This window comes from Trachemys scripta, chromosome 8 (genome assembly GCF_013100865.1).
Source record: "Trachemys scripta elegans isolate TJP31775 chromosome 8, CAS_Tse_1.0, whole genome shotgun sequence".
Taxonomy (NCBI): domain Eukaryota; kingdom Metazoa; phylum Chordata; order Testudines; family Emydidae; genus Trachemys; species Trachemys scripta.
Genome location: NC_048305.1, coordinates 69,866,066 through 69,880,510, shown reverse-complemented (window position 1 = coordinate 69,880,510; position 14,445 = coordinate 69,866,066). Strand labels below are relative to the sequence as shown.

The window sequence follows — 14,445 nt, the reverse complement described above, 5'->3', positions numbered from 1 at the left end:
AATCTCGCCCCTCCCCCCCCCCACACACTAAATGACTTGCTGTCTTATATCCTCTCATAATCCTTCATTTACAAAATAAAGATTAAAACCTTGGGAACCCAGGTACCTTGTACGTAATTCAACATGTGGCAAACCATAATTGTTCAAACACTTTGCTTTTATGTTGCAGCCCTTCTTTCTCCTTTGTCTCTATTTTGTCCCCTTACTGAGACTGCAACTCTTCATAGAAGAGATCTTATATTTCTGAATGCCTATAAACCACCATGCACACTAATAGTATTATAATACTATCATGGATCAAACTGTACTAAAAAGAACCTCAGATGTCAGCAGACCACTTAACACTTGGGCTTCCTATTACTTTCTGTTACACAGATTATACCTGTTGATAACAAGTTAGTCTAAATAAAGCAAGTTATTGGGAAATCTATTTTCTGGACACTCGTGTATTAGACAATGGAAAATATATCTGTGCATTATCTCTCATAAGCGATAATATTATGCTGTGACGTATAGATGGTGTTGTAAAGTGGTTTAAGCATTATTTTTATATATAAGAAAAATAACTACAGCTGGTTGAAAATTTCTGAACAAAAAAATTGTTGTAAATGCAATTTCGAAGAAAACAACGTTTTGTAAAATGTTGATTTCTTTGAAATGTCACATTTTCAATCAACATTTAATTTGAAAAAACAAAAGATAATTTTTTTCTCTTTTTGGTTGAAATTTCCTCCCCCAAATTTAGTTTTACCACTCTGTAACTTGTGATTGGTGCACTTAGTGACTTTTCATTTGTGATTGAATTTTGTCATATTTTCCCATGTGGTTTCCTATGGTTGGCTGTGTGAACTCAGAAATACTTGGAGAACATGTGATTGGCTCAGTTGACATGCATGTCTAGAGGATTAATTTCTGCCTGTTTACAATGGAGCTTGAGTCTTTGGGTTTGGGACTAGATGAGGATATGTTGACTGACTGACTGTCTACTTGTGCAATTCCCAAGAGAGAACAGTTATTGGGCTCGTGTTAAGTCTCCCTCACCACTGCAATTTGCAGCTCCTTGATTGGACCATTTTACATATAAACATTTTGGATAGGGCTTATATATTGTGGGTTTGACCATCAGCTAGTAGGGTTACGGGGCTGGGGGGGAAGACAAGAGCTTACCCTTTCCTCATCTGTTCCCTTCCTCCACCAAATCATTGGGTGGAGGGAACCTGGATTTGGGGTTAGTATTTCTGTCTCTGAAAAATGTATCTCCTCTCCTCTTCCAGGGTCACCTTTTCAGACCTCAGAGTATCCTCTCCTGATCCACAGATATAAACAGCTGTCTAAGGGAGCCAGGAGTACTACTACGTGCCAGGGACCAGGAGTAGTTGATTGGGGGAAGGTGGGGGTTGCACTTGGGAATGGGAAGAAGAGAGGTTTGGGGACAGAGTCCAGTATTGCAGTTGATGGTTGGAAAATGAAGTTACTGGCACCTTGGGGCTCTTGCAGCACCTCTCCCCACCCCAAGTCTTCTGGGTGCCTCTTCTGGAGATAACTCCTGTCCCCAGGTAATATGTGAACCCAGCTGCCCCTTCACAGTGAATGCAGGAAGCCAAATCTGTCAAAATGTGGCTTTCCTGCAAGCACACAGAAATGTTCCCAGACAGTGCATCACAGCTCTCAGCTCTCTCCCTCTGTGCCCTTGGGCTGTCCAGGCTGTGCAATTGCTTCCCCATCCCATCACCAGGTCCTCTCCATCAACAGCCTTTTCCTCCCCCTGCCTCACCATCTCCCTTTCCCACTTATCTCTCTACTTCAAACTATGATCATGTGGTTATTTTCATTTTGTTTGGTGTGATTTATTTTTAATTTGGTTGTGCCTAACAGAGGACAATGGCCACTTCCCCTGCCCACTTATTAAAATATAAACTCAGAATAGCCATCTTTGGACTTCCTCCTCCAGGTCAAAATTTTGAATCAATAAAATTGGAAATTTAGTTTGTTTCAAATAAAAAATGTATTTGTTTTTCCTTTCAACAGTTTGGAATCAGCAATGTTGGAATTTTTCTTATGGCAAAATAATTAAAAAAAACACATTTTGTTCCATTCCAGAATGAAAATGATTTAGAAATTTGTCACAAAAATCTAAATTCCATTTTCTGACCAGCTGTAACAATAACAAAGCTTTCATCTTAATAACTATGCAATGAGTAACTCAGAATGCCCAGAGCAAAGTGGATATATCTAAAATCCTTTTGAGAGGTAACAAAGGGATTCCTAAACATGAAAATCGGAAAGATGGTCAATTCTGAGTGATACATTCTCCAGAGCCTGTTCCTTCTCTGTGTATTATTTTGTGAGTCAGTCTGGTCAACAGGATCACAAAGCTGAGCTTTTCTCTCACCTGAATTGCCATTGTGATGACATTCTACTACAAAAAGAGACAGACTCTGGAGATTGTATGAATAGAATATAAAGCCTTGCATCATATTATTATTAATATTCCAACAGAAAAAAAAATATATCGACAAAAAGAACTTTTCACTTCCTCCTAAACCTCTTCATTCCCCACTTGTGTTAAAAAAAAAAAAAAAAAAAAAGACTGGAACTGTCCTTTGTAATGAACTGAAAAAAGCCACCGTGACACTCTTAAGGCCTGATCTAAAGGCCAGTGGAAATACTCCACATGAATTCACAGAGCTTTGTGTCAGGCTCTTAGTGATTTTTGTACTATGCAAGTTTACATAGTAGGATACAAAAAAAAAGTCTTATTTTCAAATACAGTAAATGTGCTGAACTGTTGACTCTGTGTTTGAAATCAATAGATGGTGGGTGCTCAAATCCTTTAGGTTATTTAATATTTTCTAAATAAAGACCCAGCATCATTGTTCTGCTCTGGCTGCTTTTTGCCATTTTGTTGGTACAAAGCAACTGTAAGCCCAACAGTTTTCAGCACTGGAGAATGCCTCCTGAGTGAAGTAGTAGTCTTGTGGCATAGGGCTACTGTAATGACACCTGTGCTCTCCCCTTTACTGTCCTCAGCAGGGATGGTATGACAGGGGAAAATGGGACTTGGCCAAGATGCTGTATTTACTGCATTCCTGGCTGCTAGGAATCCCCTGTGGTCTATTGACACCTTCAGGCTGTTCTATTGAACAACAGGGACCAAGTGCGTCCAGGCAGGCCCAGGCTTTTGAAGGCACAAATACACCTTTAAGCCCTTGTGCTAAGCATATTTCTGTTGGGCCAAATAATTTGGTTCAAAGAGTTTATAAGGATAGAAGACGATGAATATTTTTCTTTCAAGGAGAATTTCACTGATCACTATTTAAGTGATCAAATGGAGGCTAATCCACAAGAAGCAGCAAATGCTTTCCTTTACAAGTTGTTGGAAAAAAATATACTGAAAAAGTATTAAAACCCAGATTTCCCTAATGTAATCAGAAGGAGAAGTGATGATAAATGTTCCATCAAGTATTGTCTTTACAGTATAGTTTGGCAAGTGATTAATTTCTCATTTTCTTGTTATCCATTTAAAGCCACTGTTTGTGACAGATGTTTTTGTGTTAAAATCATGAAGGAGGCTGAGTGATTATCCTTTCTTTGCTTAACATTGTTCTGGAAATACTAGTTGAGTATGAGAAAGGCAATAATGTTAGTCACTTGGGAGTATAATGGCTGATAATCAGAAAATTGAAAGGTAGCTTGGGTAGTAAGTACATTCATAATATTTCATGAAATATCAACTGGGCACTACAAGATAAACAAGTCACTATCAGCCATTTTGATGAAAATGATCAAATGACGAACCGCTGAGGAACAGAAATATGTTTTCTGTAGAACAAATGTGTTCCAATAAATAGTCACAGATTCACTTATGGACCAGACAAAACAAAAACAGGGCAACAGTACATGATGGATAACCTCCAACAACCGAAAAAGAGAGAAGAAAGGGATACACTTGTTATTGCCCATGCACTTTTCCATTTTTCATGCTTGTGCATTTCATAATGTCACCCTGGCCAACTTTCTGAGTACTACAATGTCTCCTAATCATATACAAGTTTTGTCTGTAAAATTTGATGCCAGTACGTTAGGTAGCATGGGGAGGGTGGTGATTTGATGTAAAATCCAGAAGTCACTTAGCAGTGTAAGCCTCTTTATGATTACACAGATTGTTAATTCCTGGTCTGAAATTTATTGACCGGTTTTTGCTTATAGATTTGAGTAAGGATTTAATTTACATAGTTTTTGAGATTTTTTTGTGGGCCTAGCATCTCTTGATGACACCTATGTCTTGATTTTATATCTAGCAACACTCACTTTCTACAGAGAATTAAGTGCAATTCAGGGTGTTACTAATGTGTCAATTTCAAGCCCATTTTTTTTCTGCTGGGCACAATGTACTATGTACAGTGTTTGTACATGCTCTGTTCAAAGATTCAACAATATTAAAGTTTGCTTCTGACATTATCAAGAGTAATTAATAAGACACATGAATTCTCCATAGATGATTAGCATACCTAAGGGTAGAAATTCCTCTTCCTTGCTGCCTACACATTTGAAATATCCAATATATTTGGAGAGCTTCTTATTGTGCATTTTTTATTTTTCAGATTAGAGAGATGGAGTGTAGTTCAGTGGTTAGGGCGCTAACTTGGGTTGTGGGAGACCAAGGTTTGGTTTCTGCTCTGCCACAGGTATTCTACATGACCCTGGGCAATTCTCTTAGTTTCTGTGAGCCTCAGCTCTCCATCTGTAAAATGCGGATAACAAGATTCCCCTGCCTCAGAGCGGTTTGTGGGGACAAATACACTGAAGATTGTGAGGTGCTCAGAAGGCTATGGGGGCCATAAAAGATGGAAAAAGGTTCTGAAAAGAAGTTGAGACCACAATTTTGCAGTTAGTAGCACACAGGCAGACTGCTGTGACTAGACAAAGCCCCATTGACTATAACAGGGATCTATACAAGCTATCAACGTCAGGACTGGGGCCTTGCGTATTAACACCTCTGTTCATGATGCATCTGTAGTGCTTGCCTGTGTTTATAATAAGATTTTTTTTTCGTTCTGGATTGTCTGGAAGCAGAATGCCATTACACTACTGAAACTGATGTAATATTTCTTGTAGTTTGAAGAAACAGAGTGACCAGTCCAGGTAGCCAAGACTTGATTTTATTAATAAAATTCATATTTTCCCTCTTTGAGGTGACAGTTACAAACTTTGGTTCAAAAATAAAAGAAATTCTGAACAGCAAAAGGATGACTTTTTAAATCTCACTTTTACATGTATAAAATACCAGTTGGAAATGAGGGAGTGGAATCTGGTACCAATTAATTTAACAATTTATATAAGAAATAGTAACAAACATTTATTTTCAAGTCTTACATATATTATGAAAAATAATTACAAAAGGATTTGTGTTTTAAAGTTAAAATGTTCTTTCTACTTCCAACTACCTGAAAAAAAATGTTTAGATGGAAGGCCAAACCAACCTTTTTGTGAGATTTGGATTGCAAATTGTAACAGTTTGGGTCAGAAAACAAGCTCTGTAGATAGCAGTCCCTCGTATGTTGCTTTGCAACTAGGTAGAATCACATGACCTAGACATATTGTGTTCCTGGCCTTAAGTTGAAATAACAGAGAATTCATATTGATGGGATGGGCAAATAATATATGGGCTATCATGTGAAACTTAGTATCCAGTTCAGAAGCAAATATTCATCACTGCTCACATAAAAGCTATGTAAACACTGCACAAATCCATAAATAGTTGTTTTGAATCAAGTTTTAATATTTATATGGTTTAAAGAAGCACAATGAAAACAAATTCAGATGAGATAAAAAAAGGATAACTATAACTACTAGTTACTTCACATAGACTTAAACAGATCTCTGCACATACTTTCCCCACCTTTTTCATACACATTTTTCCCACCCACAAATATAAACTTGCTTATTTTAGGTATATACAGGTATCTTAAGAAATCCTGGAATCTGAAAAGGAAAATAAAAAGTCTGAGGTAATAGCACCATGGAATACAGCACCTCAGTGGGTGTGTTCATTCTTGAAATTCATTATCACAAAGTAATATCAGCAAAGTGTTGTTTTGAGTTTCTTGCCAAAGATTTTCCAGTTTTGCCACCCGAAGCTTTGTTGGCGACTTCAAATAACAGAGCTTTTCAACATCAATATATACAAAGGGACTTTATTATTAATCGGAAAAATTAAATTGGATTCACTGGAAATTACAACTTTTTTTTCATAATACATACACAGTATTGACAAAAATGTTTTGCAATTATAAAATAAGAGCCAGATGCAATTCAGAGACACATGCAAGTTTTGGAAACGGACACACAAATAACAGTATAGTACTGTACATAGAATAATTACAATTTATTAAACACACCTCCTTAGCACCTCTTTGTTGAAATAGAAGGAGCACCATGACATTCATGTTTTACAGCACCAAGGAATCCAAAGGGAGTATTCATAAAGCTATCCCTATGTTGTGTGTCTCTGCCACAGCCTCTTATGTCCCTCATGATTTGCCAAATAAGTTTAAGTCATGTGATTCTGGCCCTACAAGGGCAATGGATATTTCCTAGATAAGACATACGTACCCAGTAAGACATTTTTTTCTATGCCATCCTTAATCAAAACTTGCATGTGGCATGAAGTGGGTCGGTAGCACCTAGGCACAACTTGTTTGCCGATCTGCTCTTTGCCTATACTTAACCGAGGAAACAGACGGGACCAACTTCGAATCCAAACTTCTGGTTCTGATCACCAAAGTCATTAATCATCACATCAACAATAGGCACTTGGTCTATTTTAGGTGTACTGATTTCGATCACAGTCTTTGCATAGCCTTTTCTTGACTGTAAAAAAAAAAGGGGGGGGGACAAAATAAAAAATGGTTATGCATGAAAGTTGCAATGTTATAGATTTTTCACAAGTTAACTTTACAATATAGATTGTAATTATAAATAACTGCCACCCCATGTACTGAAAAGTATACACTAATGCCAGACGTTTCTAATAAGACATTTTTTCTTGAATTCTTTTCTTTTTTAAAATTAGTATTTTTATCTTCTAAAAATGCAAATGTGAAACTACTGTTTTTGGCAAAGAGAAAGTAATTGTCTCAGTTGTCATCTCTAGATTGGATTACTGGCCTCTTCATGAGGATAAAATCCCCACAACCCCTGACAACATGATTCACCAGCTACTACATATGCAAACTCAGAATTCTCCACAGAACTTTAAACCTCTTATGGATTTTTCCAGTGAGGAGGCCCATTTTATCCCATAGATTTTTGTGCTGTTCAATGTGCACTTCCAAGGAGAAAGGCTGTAACCTTGTTGCTACAGCAGCTACTTGGAAATTCAAAATATCCAGGACTCTGACATGACTGCTAGATTGTGCACCTTTGTTTATTTTTTTAAAAAGTAGGCAAACTCTATTAATTGTGGGAGCAGATATCAGCTCCACCATCTCCTCTGGTATTTTACCCAGCCAAAGCAACATCTTGCTATCATCTGGAGTGAGCTTCTGTCATCTGACCCCTCCATCCAAGCCCCAACCTCAGAGAGACATTGAGAAAGCTGAGATAATGTCACAGCAGGCTATGATAAAAAAGGGATGTAGAATCTAGTGTTATCAGCTTATTAATAGCACTTCACCCCCAAACCATTTCACTACCTCTCCCAAGAGTTTCACATACAGATGCCACAATAGCAGAAGCTATAAAGAAAAAAACCTAAAATAACTAGAAAGAGAGGTACATGTTGAAGAGAAGCAGTCACAGAATAGAATAGAACCCTATTGTACTCCATCATGAGAACTCTTCTGGCAGATAAACAAAACACTACTATTCATCCAAAGAAGAAAAGAACACAGCCAATCGAGCACCATTCTGTCTAACTCCACCAGATTTCACACCTGTGTGAACATCACCCCTGGCATATTGGAACAAAAACCAGTGATAAATGTAAAAAGAATCCACAGTGAATGTATTCTACCTCCATTGCCAAGAAGAGATCACTGACCAACTACACTAGCAATGTCTTTGTATCACAACCTGGTCTAACACAAATGGGAAAGGTTGTTGGAAACCCAAGGACTCCAGGTATTGCCTCCAAGCTATTTATCACAACCTTCTCAATAATTGTCTCTAAAAAAAGGAATTTTAGAGAGGATTCTTAGATATCACAAAAACACAATGATTTGTCAGGTGTAAATGCATAGATATGTAGCTATCTAGACAACAAATGGCAAAATATTCAGAGTTGAGACGTGACTTCTGAGGCAAGAAGCTAACAACTGATACACTTGAATACCTTGTTGGAGAGATGATCAGATAGTTGGTGTGTGCATGGAATATTCCTAGTGACACTATGGAAGCTGGGAGAACAGTGGGCAGGATATAATCCATGGATTTTACCTCGTGTTGATTTCTGCTCTTCTTTTAGATACGCAATGCACACATGTCAAACTATGCAATTTGTTCACAAGCTTTGGATCTACTGTGTATCTATGAATTACAACTATCCAAAGCACATTTTTGTTGTATGCACTTTGCACTATGTATCTTCCCCTTGTATCAATTGATTTCAGAGAGTTAACATATACTAACAGTATATGTATACTCACAATACTTATTTTCTGCTGCTTTTCCCTTACATAACTTTTAGAATAGCAAAATATCTAATTTCAGCACATTGGCACTAACAGCAAGCATTCATTCCAAACTTTGCTTTGCTATTGCTTAATTTGTGCTTAATATTTTTCTTGATATGAAATTTAGAGAACTGACTAATTCATTATAGTTAAAATCTACTAAAATAGCAGAGTATTAAAAATAAAATCTTCAGAGCCTTTTTCAAAAGGAAGACAGCATAAGAATGAACTAGTTTGACTACTAAGCCCAACTGTCATATTAAAATAGAAAAGAATATTTTGAGCCTATACTTACTGCACAGCCATCATGAAGAGCTTTGATGTAAGGACTGTTGTCATAAGACATCTCTTCGTCATTTGATCCTAAGAACCTCAGTGCTTTGTCATAGCTGTCAGATGACCCATCATGCCAAGCTACTGACTGATGACAGTTGTAAGTGAAATTTTGTCTGGCAGAGGCACTCAGTAGTTTAAGGAATGTCATTTGAACCATATTAATGGAATTGCCTTCAACATCCACATAGGAAAGCTGGAAAATATAAGTAGGCACATGAACATTTGGTTGTTTCCTTCTCTTAAGTGCAAAAGCAGAAAATTACTGTTGACACAGAATCCCATTAACTGATCTTAATGTAAAAATCAGCTGATACATACTATATTGTCATTCTTAGATTTTAAAGTACAATCAAGCTATGAATTAGTAAAAAGGTTTTCATTTTATAGCAGGAATTATGACAAACAACTATACATTTAGCTGCATCCTATTGCAAGATCCAGAGAATCGTCTCCAAAATATTCTGACCTTGTAATAGCAAATTCTTCTGAGACATAGGTTCAGTTCATTGTAACTATACGTCTGTTACTGAGTATGCATAAATGATGCTGCAGCCTATCTTTAGTTACCTGGAATGGAGCCTGAGGATCTGCACTCACGCTGTTTTGCAGAGGGTTAGTGGTGGTGCAAGGGCTGCCAGAATACAGCCATCCACTCTGCAGTTAACCACTGGCGTTTTTGCTACATTTGAAGCATGGTAAGTAGGAAAGCACAGAGCAGGCCCTTGCCCAATGTGCAAGAGGCCACTTAACTGCTCTAATGTTAAGGGGGGGAAAGGTTGAGGCTGCACAAATTTCTTTTTGTATTATATAGTCAAGATTACTCGGTGAACGTTGACCATTGATAGTACATGCCTGGTTTGTGAATCACTGTATGTTGAGATGACTACTTACCAGTTTGCCTCTCTTAAATTCACTAAACCAGGCTCCTGGATTCTCCTTTGGCCATGATGAAATTCTTACCTGTTGTAAGCAGAGAATGTGAGTATTTACAACATACGTTAGAAAAAAAAATGCTTTTTCACAACAAAAACTGCAAAATAAATCTTCCTTCTGGGATATCAACCTATTTTAAGTGGTCTTTGGAGCTATGCAGAGACACATCTACATTTGATTTATTTAATGCCCTAAAACTGGATACTTTGCTTAGATAGAGATAAAATACCCACAAATTAATTGCTTTAGACCAACTGAACTGAATTAAAGATGTTAAAATAATTTCTGTTCATAAACTATACAGAGCATGTAGCAGAGATACCTCAGATCAATTCAGATAAGTTATTGGGGTAAACTGCACCCATTTGGATTCATTAGGATTTGCACTGGTATGACTACATTGATTCATATCCTTGTCTAGATAGGCTTTTAGAAAGCCACCTTCTTCATTGGTTGCACATTAGGCAGCCATTTATACTTATGGATGTGAAACACTACCAGTTCAAAATAGTAGTGTTTTTCAGCCACTTTGTACAGGTAGAAATGATACCACCAGGGGTAAGACAGTAGAGAATCAGACACCAGAATTTATCTTTTAGGTATCAGATTGAACATTATGTGCTCATTAGTAATGGGTAAATAGCTGTGTCATGTCCTGGGCTGCAGGAGACATTTAGCTAGCAAGCAGGTGAGTAATAAAGTACATCTGTGAAAAAGGGGGTAAAAAGTTTGTGTATCATTGTCTTACTCATGTTTAAGGCTAAGATTTAATCATGGGTATTTTTAGTAAAAGTCATGGACAGGTCACGGGCAATAAACAAAAATTCACGGCCCCCTGACTTGTCCATGACTTGTACTATATACACCTGACTAAATCTTGGGTGCTCTGGGGGGTTGCAGGGGTGCAGCTGATGCTCTGGAGGGGGGACTCTGCGGTGCCTGCTGGGGGGGGGGCGCTCCAGGGTGTCTGTTGGTGCTCGGGGTTGGGGTGCTGTCCAGGACTGCTGCTGGCCCTGGGATCAGTCACACCTGCCAGCTGCAGAAGTCCTGGAGGTCCTAGAAAGTCACTGAATCCGAGACTTCCATGACCTCCATAACAGACTCACAGCCTTACTCATGTTTATGCAAATTAAATGTAATAATTAGCCTGTAATAAAAATAGATAAATGAAAACATGACAGTATAATTTTACTATTTAGTTCAATATTGCAACAACATGGCAGAAACTGTCAACAGTCAACCCAAACCACAGATTGGTACTTACTCCTTCAGACTTCTTATCTGGGTAGATGCAAGTTTCGCCACCCGCTGTGAAATTACAGTACACTTTGAAGGAGTCTCCAGAGCAGCCCTGATTAGGATCAATCCAATATTCACCTAAAACAAACGAGAGAGGATTTACTTAAGATAATGATTGATTTTGAAGTCATCTTTTACTGCCATCTAATGCTGCTCAAAAAGTTTTATCTGTAAAGCTATAGTTGTTTTATCTTAAAGATTGGGAAGCAAAAACAATTTTTTGTTGTTGTCTTTATTGCTCCTTTATGAAAGATAAAACCAGCCTCAGTTGTTTTTTATTTTATTTCAGCTTGTATTTTATTTCAGGGTATGACTCCCTTTGTTTGCTGAAGGACTTTAGTAAGTCATTTGCAGAACTGGTGAATAGCACGGCAGGAGGCTGAAATCTGAGGCACAGCTCTGAGAGAGACCCCAGCTGAATGGGGAAAGCATGTTGTATGCGTCAGCCTCCTGCGACTTCAACATCCAGATCCTTCAGTTAAAGAAAAGTCAGAACCTGATATTTCAAAACGCTGAAAGAAAAACAAGCAGAAGAAATGTTAAGGCTACGTCATAACGGAGCAGTTCAATCCCTGGGCTGGATTGTGATATTTAGGCACAGCCCTGTGTTCAGGGTGGCGTGAAGCTGCATAGTCCTAGGAGGGTGCATGTCAGAAATAGTAGGGATGCTGAAGCAGGGTGCCTGCTACTACACACCTCTGTGGAGTTCAGCTTATTTCTCCCCCTCTGCTGGGTGGTGCATGCTGGGACTAGAGCCATTGCCCCTGCTTCTAACTCCTGAATTACGCATCTGCACTGGGAGCACTGGTGGAAACTGAGATAAGCGGCCTCAGGTTCAGGCGTTTTACCACTATGCTGCCTAATCCTGAAGCTGCAGTGTAGTTGAGGCTCTGATGTTTCTAGATAGTAAAAGCACCGTAACTGATGGCTGGTTAGACAACATAATGGCAAAGACACTTGAACTGGTCTGAGCCTTTTCTGCTCTGCAGCTTCCACCCTTCCACCACTGGTAGATATGCACTGTTGGGAATTATGGGTCCTAGAAATGCTAGTGTAGACAAGGTGCTGAGGGTGAGTGCTATAGTCAATCCCAAGACCATTCAAATGTCAGTCTCTAAGGTGACTGCTAACAATCATTCTAATTATGATGGTGTTTTTTGTGATGTGGACTAACACCATCAGCTAATTGCACATTACTGGCAGAACAGCAAATAGCAATGGTTCTCAGTCACTACCGTCCTAGCCCAGGTGCTAGCCAAAGCACAGGTTTCTGAAAGGCGTGAGTTACCAATCCTTTCAGTAATACTGTCTCCTGAATGTAAAGTATGGAACATAAGATATTTGTGATAATAGCTACAGGTTATTTTTAAGCCTTCTTTGTTCAGACTCTCTTTATTTAAAATAGGCAGTCCTGACAGCTAGCCGCCTACTCCCAAGAGCTTTGTAAAAAAATGAATGTTTTCACTTTTATTTTAACCGAATTAAACCTTCACTCATATTAAAACAAAAGCTCCAAATAATAGATAAATACTGGTAAGTGAACAAGTCGGAGACTTTCTATAAAAGATAGTCATTATAATGGAGGTACTGAATTGTAATATATGTACTTTTCATACAGCACATTCACTACTTAACTGTTCCTCAAGGCAACCATCTGTTTTTATCTGTCTAGAGTGAAAACAATAAGTATTATTAAATTGTCAAAATGTATTTTTGTTCTCATTTCAAAATGTGAAAAAATTACTTTGAACGGGGAGAAATATTCATTACAATAAAAGAAATATAAAAGCAGGAGAGCTGTGTGAAAGTTGGCCTTCATTGAAAGCTTACCAGAGAGTAAGTGCAGTTTAAATAAATAAATAAACAAAAATAAACAAAGCTATTTCTCTGAAACACTGACTAATTTATGACTCTGCATTTTATTTAACTTTAACACCAGAAAGTACTAGTCTTAATATTCCCATATGATCTTGAATATGTCCATACATTTGACATAAACCTCAGTCTTTTTTGCTTAATGTGTTTTTAGGATGAAAGCATTATGAAGGAATTTATTGTGAGCAGTATTCAGTAATGTTTTATTCAACTCTCTGATCATTTTTTTAAATTCTGGACTAATATTTGTAGCACCTAAAACAAATCTGCATCCAGCCACCCACCCCCAGATTTAAAATAGTTATATCTTTTGGGTGAAATCTTGGCATCATTGTGGCTAAGCTCCCATTGACTTCAATGGCACAAGGACTTCACCCTTTGTTCTTTGGGAAAAGGTGGTTTTGTAAAATGCAAAGTCTACCTTTCTAAATAAACATTGAAACTTTTATTTCTCTCCTTGCTAATATGCTTTTTTTTTTTTTTTTTTTTTGGTAAAGCAATCTGTAAAAGCTGTACATCTAAAACCAGACTGACTATATTGCATATGTAATGGACTCTTGCTTTTCAGACACAGAATTTCTATAGTTGAAATTAAATTCACCATGTTTATAAATGGCTTTTTTTTTTGCCTGCAATAATTGATTTAATGAACATTTTCTTAGCTTTTCTTTAGAGACTATATTAACCATATAACTAGAATTAATAAGCTGACAATATACTTCAGTAAATCATAACCTCAGCCCATTTGCTTTTGTCATGTAATAGTAACATACCGTCTGGGAAGTCTGGGTGGCAGAGTTGTAGATCTGTGCAAGTTCGGGCTGGGTTGTTCTGAGTGCCCATTGGATACTTCATATGTTCAATATCTTGCTTCAGAGAATTGAGTGAACCAAATATTTCCTCCATGCCATCAGAATAATCCAGGATGTTATCAGCTGCATCAGCCAGCATGTAATCCGGAGATCTTCTTGTCTTTTTGGGTGACTGGATTGGCAAAGGCTGGATAACTTCCCCGGGAGGACCCTGTAAAGTACATCACATACTTTGGTTGCCTTTTAATTTTATTTTCTATCTGCATAAATAGATTGATGGAAATCCTGATTGGAGGTGGTTTGAATGGTCTGTCTTCTTTTTTATCTTAAAAAGAAGAACAGGAGTACTTGTGGCACCTTAGAGACTAACAAATTTATTAGAGCATAAGCTTTCGTGGACTATAGCCCACTTCTTCGGATGCATATAGCATCCGAAGAAGTGGGCTGTAGTCCACGAAAGCTTATGCTCTAATAAATTTGTTAGTCTCTAAGGTGCCACAAGTACTCCTGTTCTT

At 37.8% G+C, this 14,445-nt stretch overlaps 1 protein-coding gene across 2 annotated transcripts in view; it reads right to left on the bottom strand.

The window, feature by feature from the left end:
• Positions 1-5,140: 5,140 nt before the first annotated feature.
• The window catches only part of COL11A1 (collagen type XI alpha 1 chain), a 240,885-nt gene continuing 231,580 nt past the window's right edge, over positions 5,141-14,445 (bottom strand). For both annotated transcript variants that reach the window (XM_034778961.1, XM_034778960.1), the window contains exons 63-67: positions 13,892-14,141; positions 11,209-11,321; positions 9,903-9,971; positions 8,971-9,204; positions 5,141-6,873 (exon numbers count right to left, since the gene is read on the bottom strand). In XM_034778961.1, the coding sequence (XP_034634852.1) occupies positions 6,727-6,873; positions 8,971-9,204; positions 9,903-9,971; positions 11,209-11,321; positions 13,892-14,141 (813 nt within the window). In that variant the 3' untranslated portion in view covers positions 5,141-6,726. The remainder of the gene's footprint in view (positions 6,874-8,970; positions 9,205-9,902; positions 9,972-11,208; positions 11,322-13,891; positions 14,142-14,445) is intronic.